Consider the following 17,500-nt stretch of genomic DNA (forward strand, 5'->3'; position numbering starts at 1 on the left):
AAAACTTCCGTTTACAGCGTGTACAACTGGTAATTTGCGCTCTGAAAATGGGTTTCAAATAACATTTTTAATGGATAACAGAGTGTTTTTGTGACACAACTTATAAATGTGTCTGTTAAAGCCGTTATAATCTGTCACATGTGGTTCAAGCGCGTCAGAAATAGGAGAAAAACGTTCTCCTAGTTCTAGCTCAGCGGCTCTTTAACACACACGCACACGCGCACACACACACACACACACACACACACACACACACACACACACACACACACACACACACACACACACACACACACACACACACACACACACACACACACACACACACACACACACACACACACACACACACACACACACACACACAGAGAGAGAAAGAGAGAGAGAGAGAGAGCAAACCAGAGTACTGGCATGAAACTTGACAGGTATGAAAGTCGTGCAATTTTGTTTTTACCACGGTTTGTGTTTTTCTGTCATTTCGAAATGACACTAGCCTTTATTTTCACTTTGTCACAGTTATTAAATCAGTGTGTCAGTGGCACAGTACAGCTACGTGTGTGTGTGTCAAACATTTTAGTGAACTACATTTGTTTGGGCTGGTTATATATTTGAAATAAAGAGAAAATGTTGACTCTAGCGATGACGAGGCTTCATTTAAACTGCAGAAGATGCCGTCTGACAATGAGATGAAAATGCCTCACAGCAGCTGTTTTCCATCCTATTTAGATGGCATTTCTTTAAATGATCAGTCCAGGAGATGGTGCTGATGGACAACAGTATTAGTTCAAAGAGGATAAAAGCAGGTAAAATAGATTAAAACTATCGTTTCAAAGCTGTCCAAATGTGACTGTTTACACGCATCAGCTGCCGACCGGAAGTTCTTCGCATTCTCCTTGCGCATACACGCAAAGCATAATGGGTCATTTTGCGTTCCAAGAAAAAGGTCTATAGTGCACAACATAAATGAGTAAGCTCCCTTTGAAGATTAAAAGTGCAGTCACCTAACATCTTAAGAAATACAAGCATAATACATGCATAATACATTTGAATAAAATGTATTAATTATACATATGCACTACCGGTCAAATGTTTGGGGTCGTTTTTTCTTTTTTTCATGTTTTTTTTAATTTTTTTTTAAGAAAATGATTCTGTTCTTCAAGGCGGAATTTATTAAATGCAAAAAAAAGTTAAATTGTTAAATATTGATTCAAATTTGAAATAACAGTATGTAGTTTCAAATAAAATTATTAGTCCAGTCATTATTGCTATAATCCAAGTTGACAATCGTGTGTTACTTCTAACTTGTAGTGTTTTTCATATGGGAGGTGCTTTCAGGACATATGGCTGTGGAGGGAGGAGAACCGTACACGCTTGTAAAGATTTTAATCAATTCTTGATCCGCCCCAATAAAGGCAGATGTCGTTTCAGCTGCTTCTGATTAAATGTGCATAAAGTGCAAACGACTCAAATGGTTAAAAAGAAACATGCTGGGAAATGATTTCTGCTCGTGTGTGTGCAACAGAAGTCTGTACAGGTTTAACTTCAGCCGCTTTCAATGTATAATTAACAGTTCATTTGTTCAACATAAAACAGGACAAATTTTGTGAAACATAGAGGAGTTTTTTTTTTTTTTTTTATTCGACTGAAACATGAGGACAGGGCAGCACATATAGTGGCTCCTCCCCTTTAAAAACAGCCAATAGCATTTCGTTTTATCATAGGTCTGCCAGTGAGAGTGGTTGAGCTCGAGCACATCAAATAAAAAGCAAATGAGAAGCGTATTAAAGGGGGCGGGAGATAACAGATACCAGACAGCATTTGATTGGTCAGGAGATTTGATGAAAATTGCTTTAAATTCAAATGAGTGGCAAAAGAAGGCAGAGCTACAAAATGCCCATGTGTCAGTATAGTGGCAGATTCGAAATCAAGACTAACATCATATACTAATGAGGAACAGATTGTCACTAATGGGCAGGGCTTCCTCCTCTGATGACACGCACAAAGGTCGAAAGCCAATCAAACAAAGTGTTTCAGCAGATTGTTTTTTAAAGTGCGATAGTGGTACTTACAGTCCACTGGACTCTGACGGAAGACGATGAGAGAATTGTGGGATTGTGAAGGTGAATGACGACATCTCCCAGTTCTCTCTGGATCTGGCCATGCTCCACTCCCTGGCTGGTTGGTGGGACGTCTAATCATATAAACACAGAAAAATATGTAGCACATGGATATACATTTCTAAACACACAAGATATACGAAAAGCAAATACCCCAGAATTTGGAGATAATACACAAAATGCAGATAAAATCTTTTTATAATTGAGAAAGCTGGCATGAAGCAGGAGTTGTGATAGTCTCTTCTTTGCTATTGTTATGTCTACTCCAGTAAAATAGCCTCTCAAACTAGATTTTTGACTTTGTCGATTGGGAACTGACTGGATGGTTGTGGTTTACTATTGGTGGGTCTCAAAAATAATGTATAATAAGCACTGAAATATTAGATGAAAAAAATCATTCGTTTTTTTTTTCGTGGTGATTTTAACGAAGTAATTAACCATGTTTATTTATTTATCACTTTGCATTGCCAATGTCCAAGCAGTTTGGAAAGACATTTAAAAAAACAGTATAAAAAGACCAAGATCTCCTAGACTGTCTTATGCTGCATTCACACCAGACACGGAAGCATCATCAAGCGCGAGTGATTTACATGTTAAGTCAATGCAAAGACGTGAATAGACATCCTGCAGCATGATACATACGAATGGCGCGGCTAGAATGACGTGTATTGCGCGAATGGTACGGGTCAAATGAAAGACCCGTACCACATGAAATTCACTTGTGAAGTGAATTTGATGCACGAATAAAGCGGATTTGACGCACGAATGAAGCGAGTAAACTCAAATGTTCACGTGTCCTGTACACACGAATAGTCCAATTTATCTCCCTGTTCCGCGTCTGGAGTGAACACAGCATAAGAAAGCATATAGTATGATATGTATGGATGTTGTCTATGACTATGATGTCTATCATAATACATCTAGAAGTAGTGTGATATGGTCGATAAACCTTAATAAACAACACTCAATCAATCAGCAAACCAACCAACCAACCAACCAACCAATCAATCATCAAACAATCCAACCAAAAAAACAATCAACCATCCAGCCAATTAACCAACAAACCAATCAACAAACAATCATCAAATCATTCATCAAATCATTCAATCAATCAATTAATCAATCATTCAGTCTATCAATCAATCAATCACACCAATCAACTATCCATCCATCCAACCGTTTAACAAATTAATCATCTATCTATCTATCTATCTATCTATCTATCTATCTATCTATCTATCTATCTATCTATCTATCTATCTATCTATCTATCTATCTACCTACCTACCTACCTACCTACCTACCTACCTACCTACCTACCTACCTACCTACCTACCTACCTACCTACCTACCTCTCTCTCTCTCTCTCTCTCTCTCTCTCTCTCTCTCTCTCTCTCTCTCTCTCTATCTATCTATCTATCTCTCTCTCTCTGTCTCTCTCTCTATCTCTCTCTTAATCAATCAATCAATCAATCAATCAATCAACCAACCAACCAACCAACCAACCAACCAACCAACCTACCTACCTACCTACCTACCTATCTTTCTATCCACCTATCTACTGAATTCATTTAATTAATTATAAGGACACATTCTTTTGCTCTTGACTGAAAGTTGTAAAGACCAGAAAATGAATGCTGCTTTTATTATCAGACTACTACTAGAACACGGCAAGTGCTGATTAAACAGGTTAACATAAAATACTATTACGTTTTATCGAAATGCCTGTTCAACTGCAGAGTGAGATGAGATGCAAGATGTAAATACTTTATCAAAAACAGAATAGCTCAATATAAAAAAAAATCCTTAATGAAATATAATTTTACATTTCTGCCACAACACTATGGTTAAAGTTGATTCTATCATAAATCTGTGTTAGATGTTGCTTATTTGTGGATTGGAAAGCAATTAACTGGACTGTTGTGCATCACTGATTCTCCAGTTTTTCACGTCTGTTGTTGGGAACGTCGATGCAGTTTCATCAGGCATTGAACTTTAAATCATTGAGATATTAGTGATTTATATTAAGCTCTATGAGTGCTTTTTATTCAGTAATTTTACTTTAAGCTAAAAAGGAAAAAGAACTTTTCTATGACATTACTGGATCTTTGAATCACGTTCAGTCTCTTGTTTGTTACATATACATACACACAATCACTGCATTGCTTGTTGCAGTTCACTTATCGCCTACCAGTGTCACTAACTCAATGCTTTCTGGATTTCTACACACAGCCCTTTCAGTACATACAATGGGATATATGAGGTCAAAGGAGAACTGACCTTGTGTTTTGACAGCGTCGCTGATGGGACTGGGGTCGCTCAGGCCGTACGCATTGGCCGCTCTCACCAGAAACAGGTAGACGGCACTTGGCTTCAGACCCTTAAGCACGAAGCTTTCCGTCTTCACATGATCGGCGAGCGTCTGCCAGCTGCTGCCTGCTGCATGGCTGCAATCCACACCACACAAATCAAACATCACCCTTCAGATTACTGCCGACTAAACTTTATATCAAAATACTGTCATTATCCCAAACAATGAGGTAACCGCAAAACACAGCCCTTACAGGAAAGCACGGTTATTTATGACAGACCGAAGCAAATGGAGCGGGTATTTACAGAAACCCCCATTAGCTTGTGAACTGTGTTTACAAACGTTTGTAAAACACGCCCGTTTGACCAATGACTGATGACGATGCTGTCAGAAGTGATGATGTCACCTGAAGGCCTCAATGACGTATGAGGTGGGTGTGGCTCCAGCGTTCAGATTCGGCTTCCAGGAAAGAGACACGGAGGTGCGGCTGACATCCGTGACGTCTGGTTTAGATGGGGCGCTGGGGATGAGGTTGGGATCTGTGGGACGGCCCGGTTGAACTGGAGCACCAAACTCTGAAGACAAAGAAGATAGACATTTTAGTAAAAATGCCAAATGAAGAAATAATCCTCAAGAAGCTGTGGTTTACAGTGCATTTATAACAGCTAAAGGAGCGATATTAGGCGAAGTGGAGTACATTGTATAATCACTGTACACCACAGCTTCCTGGGGGTTACTGCTTTCAAGGACAGGAGCAACAGAACATCTGTTGTATAAAACATCCTAAAGGGACATTTCACCCAAAAATCTAAATTCCACCATCATTTAGTAATTTGTTCCAAGCCTACATAAGTTACTTTTTTTCTGTTGAAGACAAAAGAAGATATTTTGAAAAATGCTGATTGGTTACACCCATTGACTTCCGTAGCAATTGTTTTCCTACTATGGAAGTCAATGAGTGCTAGCTACCAGCATTCTTCAAAAAGCCTTTATTTATGCAGAACAACATAAACAGAATTACATCCATCCATCCATCCATTAACAATGGATGGATGGATGGATGGGTGGATAAATGGATGGATGGATGGATGGGTGAATAAGTGGATGGATGGATGGATGAATGGATGGGTGAATAAGTGGATGGATGGATGGATGGATGGATGGATGGATGGATGAATGGAGGGATGGATGGATGGATGGGTGAACAAGTGGATGGATGGATGGATGAATAAGTGGATGGATGGATGGATAGATGGATGGATGGGTGAATAAGTGGATGGATGGATATATGGGTGAATAAGTTTGATAGATGCATGGGTGAATAAGTGGATAGATGGATGGATGGATGGAAGGATGGATGGATGAATGGATGGATGGGTGAATAAGTGGATGGATGGATGGATGGATGGTTGGATGGGTGAATAAGTGGATGGATGGATGAATGGGTGGGTGGGTGAATAAGTGGATGGATGGATGGGTAAATAAGTGGATGGATGGATAGGTGGGTGGGTGGGTGAATAAGTTGGATAGATGCATGGGTGAATAAGTGGATGGATGGATATACGGATGAATAAGTGGATGGATGGATGGATGGATGGATAGATGGATGGATGGACGGATGGATTGATTGATGGATGGATGGAAGGATAAGTTGGATAGATGCATGGGTGAATAAGTGGATGGATGGATGGATGGATGGATGGATGGATGGATGGATGGATGGACGGATGGATTGATGGATGGATGGATGGACGGATGGATGGATGGATGGATGGATGGATGGATGGATGGATAAGTTGGATAGATGCATGGGTGAATAAGTGGATGGATGGATGGATGGATGGATGGATGGATGGATGGATGGATGGATGGGTGGGTGGGTGGGTAGATAGATAGATAGATAGATAGATAGATAGATAGATAGATAGATAGATAGATAGATAGATAGATAGATAGATAGATAGATAGATAGATAGATAGATAGATAGATAGATAGATAGATAGATAGATAGATAGAACAATGGATAAAATGACAGAACAGAATGACAGATAGAATGATGGAAGGAATGATAGAACAACTGAATGAGGATGAAAGAATCACATAAATGTTAAAACCACATGAGGGAGAGTAATTTTTCATTTTACGGTGAACTGTCCCTTTAAAACAATCCGTCCGTTCATCCACTCATTCGTTAATGCATGCAGTGCAGCGGCTCAAATTTGCATCAAGACACAATGAAAAGCAATTACAGCTGGACGAGGCTTTAATTTCAAACTCAATTTCAGAGCTAATTTCCTGCGGTGTGTTTTTCAGCATCTCAGTCTATTGTGTGTGTTATCTTACGCTCTGTACCTTGCACCTCCAGGTAGGCCTTCCAGGACGCCTCTCCGCTCGGGGTGGAAGCCGTGCAGGTGTACATGCCAGTGTCGCCCAGCTGAAAGAAGAAAACACATGTCTGTTAATGCAAATACATGCATATGGATACATATTGATGATGAGAAGGGCGATACAAAATCTGTGGATTTTTGTTTATTTTTCTGACAGTTTTCTAAAATAAAATCTGTGTATCTTGCATACATATGATTGCCACGAGGCCATTATTATTGGTTAATGAACTTTATAACATTCATTCATTCATTCATTCATTCATTCATTTCCTTTGGCTTAGTCCCTAATTTATCAGGGGTCGCCAAAGTGGAATGACCACAAACATGCCCTTCCGGCCGCAAACCAGTCCTGGGAAACACCCGTACACACTCGCATTAACTCACACGCTCTTACAATACGGCCAATTTAGTTCATTCACCTATACCACAATTCTTTGGACTGTGGGGGAAACAAGGGGAGAACATGCAAACTCCTTTCCTGAAATATTCAGCAAATGTTTCCACATACTCAACAAAGCTCAAATGTAGAAGAGTAAAAAAGAAGGTAAATTGGGTAAGCTAAATTGTCCATAGTGTATCTAGAAAAATAGTCTATGTTTTTGTATTGGTAAACCAAGCCTTAGCCTATTTTTTTGTGAATCCACTAGAGGGCCTTGTGTACATTTTTCAAAATCTGAAACACATTTCTTAGTGTACATTTTGTTGTACGTTTCAGATACATGCCCTTCTTGTACACTGCTGCGAAAAGGCGGGGCTTGTAGAACAGATCACCTGGCGAACCAATGACCTATTATTTTTGGTAAAACAGCTCTTCGCCCCAAGCGCTCTGCATCATAATTACGAGACCATACAAGGTAAGCTGCTGAGCAAACTGACCACGCCAGAAAAGATGTCCATATATAGATAAATACGCGTCAGAAGCATATTCTATAACAAATTATGGAGATTGTTAAAGTGTTTTGTGATATTTATTTAAATAATGCTTTATTTGTTGATAATATGTAAATATTATTAATATGAAAAAGAACTAAAGTTACTGGCGTCATATTACCTAGTAGCAAAATTAGTTTGATGCGTACAGAACACCTAGCGAACCATTGACCTAATATTTTTTGTGTGTGGATGAGTGTGTATGAATGTTTCCCAGTGATGGGTTGCGGCTGGAAGGGCATCTGCTGCATAAAACAAATGCTGGATAAGTTGGTGGTTCATTCCACTGTGGCAACCCCAAAACAACAAAGGGACTAAGCCGAAAAGAAAATGAATGAATGAATTAAACGAACAAGTGAACAACCAAAAACCTTCATTAAACAAAGACTGATAGACAAATAAGATTCACATGTATGTTCCTAGACACCGCATACTTATTAAATAAGGAAAACAATAACATTTGCAGGATAGAGTGCTGGAATATGCTAATATAATTTACAAAAAGAAAGAACACATTTAAGAGCATGTCAGTGGATCTGTCAGTCAGTCTGCACGGGTGGCGTGAAAAGTCGCCAGAAATAGACAGTCTTTCTTGAGCTGCTGGTGTGCGTGTGTTCACTTAATGACATGTTCATTACTGCGGCCCACCTGAAGCGCAACAGATAGAGATGCATCTCTCCATTTCGCTTTATCTCCCCTCTATTCTTTAAAAGAGGCGAGTGAGACATCCACGTTAATTAAAATCGGATAGTGACAGCGAACACGGCGGGGACCTTTGACCCCCATACAGGGGAAACCGGGGTGTTTTTGTGTGTGTGAGTAAGTGTGTGTGTCCTCCCCCCATTTTACACGTGTCTCTTTTACCCCAGTTTGGAGTGTGTGTGTGTGTGTGTGTGTGTGTGAGTGAGCTCTGCGAGGCTGACAGCGGGAGTGTGTGTTCACACATCAGAACCTGCAGGTTGACTGACGGCGCCCTGAACACTAACTGTCTGTGAGTGAGATGATGTTGGGGATGAAAGGAGAGTCAGTCTGACAAACACACACACATACATACACAGACAGACAAAAGAGAACACCTTCAAGCGAGCATGCAAGCACAAGATACTAGAATAGTTTTGTGGTCATTATCATATCTAAAAAGTTACAAACCGAAATACAACAATTCTGCATCAACACTTCCCCGTGTCTGTTCTTCTTTATTTACAACGCAGCAAAACAGTGCTATCTAGGAAAATAGTCTATGTTTTTGCATTGGAAAACCAAGCCTCAGCCTATTTTGGGGGGGGGGATCCACTAGAGGGCGTTGTGTACATTTTTCCAAATTTGAAATACATCTCTTACTGTGTGTTTTGTTGTACATTTCAGATACAGTTCCTTCTTGTACACTTCATTAATAAGGCGGGGCTTGTCATACAGATTACCAAGCAAACCACTGACCTAATATTTTTTTGTAAAACAGCGCTTCACCTCAAGTGCTCTGCATCACAATTACAACACCATACAAGGTGAGCTGCTGAGCAAACTGACCATGCCAGAAAAGCTGTCCATATAGAGATAGATAGGAGACAGAAGCATATTCTATAACACATTATAGACATCATTAAGGTGTTTCGTTGTATTTATTTGGTGCTGTGCAAATAACTGCAGCACAATAATCCTTTATTTGTCAATAATATGTAATATGTAAAGTTACTGGCGTCATATTGACCCATTTTATAAAGGCTTTTTATACAATCACCTAGCGAACCACTGACTTAATCTCGTCCCTTCACCCCAAGTGCTGTACATCATAATTACAACACCATACAAGGTAAGCTGCTGAGCAAACTGACCATGCCATAAAAGTTTTCCATACAGACATACATAGGTTACCAAAACATATATTATAAAAGTTATGGACATCATTAGGGTGTTTTGTGGTATTTACTTGATGTTGTGCAAATAACTGCAGCACAATAATCCTTTATTTGACAATAAGATGTAAATTTTGTTAGTATGAAAAAGAAATAAAGTTACTGGCATCATATTGACCCATTTTATAAAGGCTTGTTATACAATCACCTAGAGAAATACTGACTTAATCTCTTTCCTTCACCCCAAGTGCTGTACAACATAATTACCACACCATACAAGGTGAGCTGCTGAGCAAACTGACCATGCCAGAAAAGCTGTCCATATATAGATAGATAGGAGACAGAAGCATATTCTATAACACATTATAGACATCATTAAGTTGTTTTGTTGTATTTATTTAGTGCTGTGCAAATAACTGCACTGATTCTGAAGAATAAGGTCAACAGTACCACCTTCAGTCAGTAGAGTGTTTGGTGTTAGTTTAGAAAAAGCTTGTGATTTATTGGAGTTTGATGAAGGGCATTGTTCACATTGTTAAACATTGTTCAAAGTGCAACAAATCACAAGCAGATACAACAGTGACCCGGGCAAACTCAATACAACTGTTTTTCTATAGTGCTTTATACAGTGTAGATAGTATAACTGCCATTTCATCAGGAGGACATGGTAAATAACATGGCGAATAAAATGTTTTTATAAGATAAATTCAATAATAACAGAATACAGAATAGTGGTAGAATTCTGCTGTAGTTCTAGTTACTTCATTTTAACTACATTTATTTTTTTACTCATTTAAAACTATTTTGAGATTCAAAATGTATTTTTAATTTGGAAACAAACAGCAATATAAATAATTTTATAGTTTAAAATACAAAAAAAAGGCATCTATACATCTTAACATGCTTAAAACAATATGGACTTAGCCGAGAAGCAAGATTTTACATGAAAAAAGACAATATAGGGTTAAAAAAAAAAACATTTTGATTTTGATTAAATTCAGATTTTTGTTGTTTTGATTTTATATGTAATTATTATTTCAGTAGTCGCATAAAACAAACTTTAATAGCTAATAAAAATGATTTCATACACATCTGCTAATAAAAGTAACATTTTATATGTATATTTTATATTTAAATATTTATTTCAATAGTCTCATTAATAAACTTAGTTAAAGCTAATAAAAATAATTTCACACAAATCCGCTAATAAAAGTAACATTTTATATTTATATTGTCTAAATTTTTTAAAAATAATCTCATTAATAACCTTTAATAAGCAAATAAAAATGATTTCACAAATTTGCTAATGAAATTAAATTTTTATATTAATATTTTATATTTCATTTTTTATAGTCTCACTAAAAACTATAAAAGCTAATAAAAATATTTCACACTAGTCTGCTAATAAAAACATCATTTTTATATTTATGTTTATTTATTTATATATTGTATACATGGTTTAAATAATCTCATTATTAAACTTCAATAAAGCTATTAAAAATATTTTACACAAATCTGCTAATAAAATTACATTTTATAATTATATTTATTTATTTATTTATACTCAAATATTTTTCAAGACTAATTAATAAACTTTATTAAAACTAATAGAAGATTCTTTCATACAAATCTGCTTTTTTTAAGTAAAGTTTTTATACTTATATTATTATTTTTTAACAGTTTCAATATTACAATAAAGCTAAAAAAAATATTTTCCAAAAATCAGCTAAAAAATAACTTTTTTATGTTTATTTATTTATTTTAATAATATATATTTAAATATTTTTTTTCTCTATAGTTTCATTAATAAACTGTAATAAATCTAATAAAAAATTATTTCACCCAAATCCGCTAATAAAAAATGGAAATTAGTCTGTGGAAATGTGAGAACTTGCAACCTGTTTATTTCCAGCAACCTGCATCTAATACGTGATTAAACTGCTGCAATGATGCAGAAAGGTGTGCGCAGTGCAATGTTTTTATAGAGGAACTTTCTTTGATTTTTGATTCTGTCAGTGAAACCTGCAGTGCGGTTTCAGATATACAGAATAAAAGAGTTAACAGCTTAAAAAAAAGACCTGCCAAGTTGAGCTCAGCGAGCTAACCGCATCCAATAAACCACGCTGCCGCATCCAGAAACCTCCATGAATAAAATATTAATAAAACGCAAGCGAGGCGCTGGGTCTGAGACACAACCGCTCGCCATTCCCTGTAAATAGTTGTTCAGTGTGGCGTGTTTGGAATGGAAAATTCCATAAAAATCTTTTACTAAGGAAAACCGAACAAGGGAAACAGTGCTGTACGAGAACAAGTTGGTTTGGTGCAGTAAATGAACACAAGCTTAAATCCGGGAGAACTTTAAGGCAAGACACTGCAGGTAAACAGGGTAAATAAGTTCATGTAATATACTAACAGTTCTCATTTATAATAATAAATTGTATTCATATTCAACCTTCTTTCCTAGTTGATGGATTATATTAAATACCGGAAGCATTTATTGCAGTAAATATTTCAAAAATATTACAGTTAAATACGCAAATGAGCACCTATTTAAATAAACTTAAAATATTTCTAGCGGAAAAATCTGAACACTAAATACGCATCGATGAATTTGCTCTTCAGTGTTTGGACTCTCAGTAATGATTTTAAATCACACTGAACTGAGCTAAACTGAACTGAACTTATACACTAAAAACTGAACTACACTGATCCAGTTACTATGACCATTTATGTGAAGCTGCTTTGACACAATCAACATTGTAAAAGCGCTATACAAATAAAGCTGAATTGAATTTAATTGGATATGAAGGGAACAGTGGATTCTTGGAAATCGTAGAGGAGAACAACTTCTTGTGGAAAAAAAATATGTCATATCCTGTAAATGATGCATGAACAAAACCTTCAGCAAAAACATTCAGAATACAGATGAGAATGAGTCCTGTTGAAGTAGAGATTTATGGTTCAGTGCTGGACAAGAAAAACTCAACCTTATGTAATGTAATTCAAATTTACACATTTTGAAAGAATGTGAACGGCACTCCTGTCCCCAGATACTGTTCATTAATCTGCATTTTTTTGGATAAGAAATAAATAAATAAATAGATAAGTGTATAAATAAATATATAAATGAATTAATATATCAAATATATAAATACATAAATAAATATATAAATAAATAAAAAGGTAGACAAATAAATAGATACATATATAAATAAATACATAAATAAATAAAATATAAAAAATATGTAAAAAAATACATAAATAAATAAATGTTTATAAATATATATATATATATATATATATATATATATATATACATATATATATATATATATATATATATATATATATATATATATATATTATATATATGTATGTATAAATATATAAATATATAAATATAAATACATAAAAAAATAAAAAATAAAAATAAATAAATATATAAATAGATAAATATATAAATAAATTATATTAATACAAAAAAGATAAACAAATACATAGATTACTATATAAATAAGTATGTAAATAAAAAATTATTAATTAATTAATTAATAATAAATAGATAGATTAATAATACAGACACAAAAGTTTATAAACATTTATAAAATTATATATATACACATATATTTATTTACACAAACAAAATAAACAAAATTAATTTGAAACAAACAAAGAAACAAAACAAAATAAATAGATTAAAAATAAACAAATAAAACATTACAATGTACAAAATACATTCAACATTGTTTATTTACTTGTCTATATATATAAAAAAAACCCATTATAATCTATTATAATTAATAAAAAAAAAATTCATGACCAAATAGTTTGGAATTTAAGTTTTTCACTGCACTTCTAAAATGCAGTGAACTAAAATAAAAAAAAAAATGTATGGATTCTAAGCAATGACAGGTAAATGAAAAAAAAAAAAAAACTACCCGTAGTGTCTCGAATCTCTCGATTTAAAGTGACAGTTCCTCTAAAACATGAAAATTTATTTCCTATTTACTCACTGTCAAGTGGCTCCAGAGTTTTTATTTTCTGTTATTTTGAAGAAAGCTGAAAACCTGTAACTATTGACTTCAATAGTAGAAAAAAACAAATACAATGGAAGTCAATGGTTACAGTTTTTCAACATTTTTTAAAACATCTTTTATTGTGTTCAACAGGATAAAAAAAAAACACTCAAACCGGTTTGAAACAAATAAAAGTTGAATAAATAAAGAATAAAAAAATGAATTTTCATTTTTGGGTGACCCTTTAAATCATAGTGAGGAGTCAGTGAGGAATCTCTGTACCTTTGCGTATCGAATCTGCAGGGCTCCAGTGTCCAGCTGCTTGAGTCGGGAATCATGTGTGGACACCAGAACTCCATCTTTCCTCCATAAGATGGTAGGAATCGGTGTCCCGGTGGCTTGGCAGCTCAGAACCACCGTCCCGTCCACTGCCACAGTCTGGTTGGTTGGACCCTGACGGACGATTGGTGGAGGCCTGTCTGAAATCACTGAGAAAGACACACAACATCAGAAACCAAGACTATTACACTAGTTTTAAGTCTGTGTGAAATCAAAATTGACTGTTTGTTTTGCTAGCGCACATTGTTATTCACATTAATCTGTGCAAATTGAATTTGGTAATCTTCCATTAAAGTTTGACCATTTGCTTCCGCATGCAGAGTGGCAGACTTTCTCTAAAGACATCAAAAAGAAAGCCCCGCCCCCTACTTAATATTCAGTTTCAGTTGGAAGTAAATCGACATAATGAAGTTAAAGTCTCAGCAACTTCTGGTTAATGTGGACATTAAGAATGTAATTATAGTGTATTAAAAACATTATGGTCTAATAAAATTAGTTCTGTCTTTACTTGTGTATCCTAGTTATTGTATTTTTAACTCTTGAATGACTTGTTTTTATTAGTCTTTATTTCTAACACAAAACTAAAAGACTTTAAAAGAAACCAATACTTTGCTTTTCCATTTGCTTCGGCTTAGTCCCTTAGTCCTTTCATCAGGGGTTGCCACAGCGGAATGAACCACCAACTTTTTCAGCATATGTTTTACACAGCGGATGTACTGGGAAAGTACAGGGAAACACCCATACACACTCATCCACACACCTAAACTATGGTCAAATTAGTTTATTTAATTCACCTATAGCGCATGTCTTTAGACTGGGAAACCGGAGCACTCGGAGGAGAACATGCAAACTCCACACAGAATAGCCAACTGACCCAGCCGGCACTCGAATCAGCGACCCTCATGTTGTTAGGTGACAGTGCTAAATTATTTTTCTCTTACTTTTTACTACTATTCCTTTTTTATAAAACACATAAAATAATATACAAAACTATTAAAATATTATGATTTATGAAACAATCAAGTTCAATGCACACCGAGTCCGCAATATTTGCACATTACAAATAAATTGGACTTGATGCTGAATCAATAATATTTACTCCCTGCCTCTAAAGCTTGCAGTTTTCACAGTTAAATCATTTTTAAGCTTAATACTAGTAATAGTACACTCACCGGCCAGTTTATTAGGTACACCTGTCCAACTGTCTGTTAACGCAAGTTTTCTAATCAATCAGCCAATCACATGGCAGCAACTCGATGCATTTAGGCATGTAGACATGGACAAGACGATCTGCTGCAATTTAAACCAAACATCAGAATGGGAAAGAAAGGGGATTTAAGTGTTGGTGCCAGATGAGCTGCTCTGAGTACTATTTTTACTGGGATTTTCAAGCACAACCATTTCTAGGGTTACAGAGAATAATCCGAAAAAGAGAAAATGTATGCAAATGGCCTCCACAGTCACCATTTATCAATCCAATAGAGCACCTTTGGGATGTGGTGGAATGGGAGATTTGCATTATGGATGTGCAGCCGACAAATTTGCAGCAACTGTGTGGTGCTATCATGTCAATCTGGACCAAAATCTCTGAGGAATATTTTCAGTACCTTGTTGAATCTATGCCATGAAGGATTAAGGCAGTTCTGAAGGCAAAAGGGGGTCCAACCCGGTGTTAGTAAGGTGTACCTAATAAAGTGGCCGTTGAGTGTGTGTAATAGTGATAGTATGTAGTAATAGTATCTGTGCTTGACATTTGATTACTAAATACAGTATGCTTATGAAACGTTTGGAAGTAGTGTGTAAAAACTTCTAGAGCAAATAAAACAAAAAAATTACAAAAATATTTTATTAATTAAACAAATTATATAATAATTATATAATTTAATTTATTTTTATTTATTTATTTATTTTTTGTCATTTTAATATATATATATATATATATATATATATATATATATATATATATATATATATAATTTTATTACTTTTTATTTACCTGTCTATATTTAAAAATAATGGAAACATTATAACTTATAATAATATGATAATTAAAAATATTTTTATAACCAAATAGTTAAAAAAAAATTTTTTTTCTATCAAACCACTGAATTTCCTTAAACTAAAATCAAAAGAAAAACTGAATTCCACAAACAAGAAAAAGCGAGAGACAGTCATGTTGGTCTCACAGAAGACCGACTCTATCCAAGGCCGACTAATAACGTTATAATAACTATAATGAAACAGCACAGCACTCCAAACCAGAATCCATAATACATCCTTCCACATTCTACAAGTCCCACAGAATTGATTACATGTACGGTGAGAGGTGCGGAAAACGCAAATAAAAATAAATTAATCCAAGGAAAAAAGTGCATATGAGAGACAGGAATGCGCTGAGTACATGTTTTAAGAACGAGAGAGAGAGAGAGAGAGAGAGAGAGAGAGAGAAAGAGAGAGACAGAGAGAGAAATAGAGATGGAATCCAATTTTTTCAACTGGAAGCAATTTTCCAATCAGTCAACAGCAGTAGCAGAATCAAGCCAAAGTGGAGACGGCCAATTAATACAGCACACGAATACCCAACATCTATTAAAATCATCCCCCGCCGCGTCCTCTTGTAGCAAACACTGGTGTTTACGTCTATTCGATTGTGTTTGTCGCTGCTAGAAAGCATTACCGCCCTTTATACGCCTGTCATTTGCATAAACGCCACTACAGCGCATTTTTAAACGTCGCACGAGAAGCTTCAGAGATCCAGGGACGTGAATTATGGATCAGATGACATGCACATTTGTGTCCTCGCTTCGCCGCTGTTGTAATTACTGAATCATCATGGAGCTGACCTGTAATTACCAACTGTGCCTGCTGCAAGAGCAAGGCCAGAGAGCAGATTGAGGCTAAAATAACTGTTATTATTCCTTCTTTACCTCACTCAAACTCTTCTCTTTGTCTTGTTTTCTTTTTAGAGAGAGAGAGAGAGAGAGTGAGAGTGTGACAGGCACTGAGGAGATTATGTTAGATGAGAGTGAACGGTCACCTTTTATTTACTATTTGCACATATGAAATAAGCAAGTCACGCATTTATTATTATTAAATGTTGTTGTTTGCTTTGGATAATATCAAAACATAACTTTATGACACAAATATTCAGGTGTTTATAATGTATGTATTAGGGCCATTTCCATTACTTCATAAAATAATCTGAAATAAAACAATAAAATAATAGCTAATTGTTACTTTTTATTACACAACCTTGAATGAACTGAACGACACTTACCAAACGTACATGCTTGTTGTTAAGAAATAATTATGATATACTCTACATACTTGTAATTGTAAAAATGATAAGTCAGAACTATAAGAAAAATAGTCATAAATGGCAGATGTAAACCCAGAATTGGGAGATATAAACTAGCAATTGTCTTCCCTCCTCTCAAAATTGAAATATATATAACTTTTTAAAGTTATAAAACATTATATAACTTTTATATTTATATGCCTTAGCTTTTAACGTTATAGGAATTTTTCTAACAACTTAAAATTGCT

The 17,500-nt window shown here is 35.3% G+C and overlaps 1 protein-coding gene across 14 annotated transcripts in view; it reads right to left on the reverse strand.

Annotated features, from left to right (window-relative positions):
• The window catches only part of robo1 (roundabout, axon guidance receptor, homolog 1 (Drosophila)), a 545,238-nt gene that overhangs the window by 63,157 nt on the left and 464,581 nt on the right, over window positions 1–17,500 (reverse strand). For all 14 annotated transcript variants that reach the window (XM_073922742.1, XM_073922741.1, NM_001365167.1 and 11 more), the window contains 5 exon segments: window positions 13,898–14,103; window positions 6,782–6,863; window positions 4,835–5,003; window positions 4,398–4,564; window positions 2,070–2,191 (listed from right to left, as the gene is read on the reverse strand). In XM_073922742.1, coding sequence (XP_073778843.1) covers window positions 2,070–2,191; window positions 4,398–4,564; window positions 4,835–5,003; window positions 6,782–6,863; window positions 13,898–14,103 — 746 coding nt within the window.

The sequence above is a fragment of the Danio rerio genome, chromosome 15, assembly GCF_049306965.1.
Source record: "Danio rerio strain Tuebingen ecotype United States chromosome 15, GRCz12tu, whole genome shotgun sequence".
Lineage (NCBI taxonomy): Eukaryota > Metazoa > Chordata > Actinopteri > Cypriniformes > Danionidae > Danio > Danio rerio.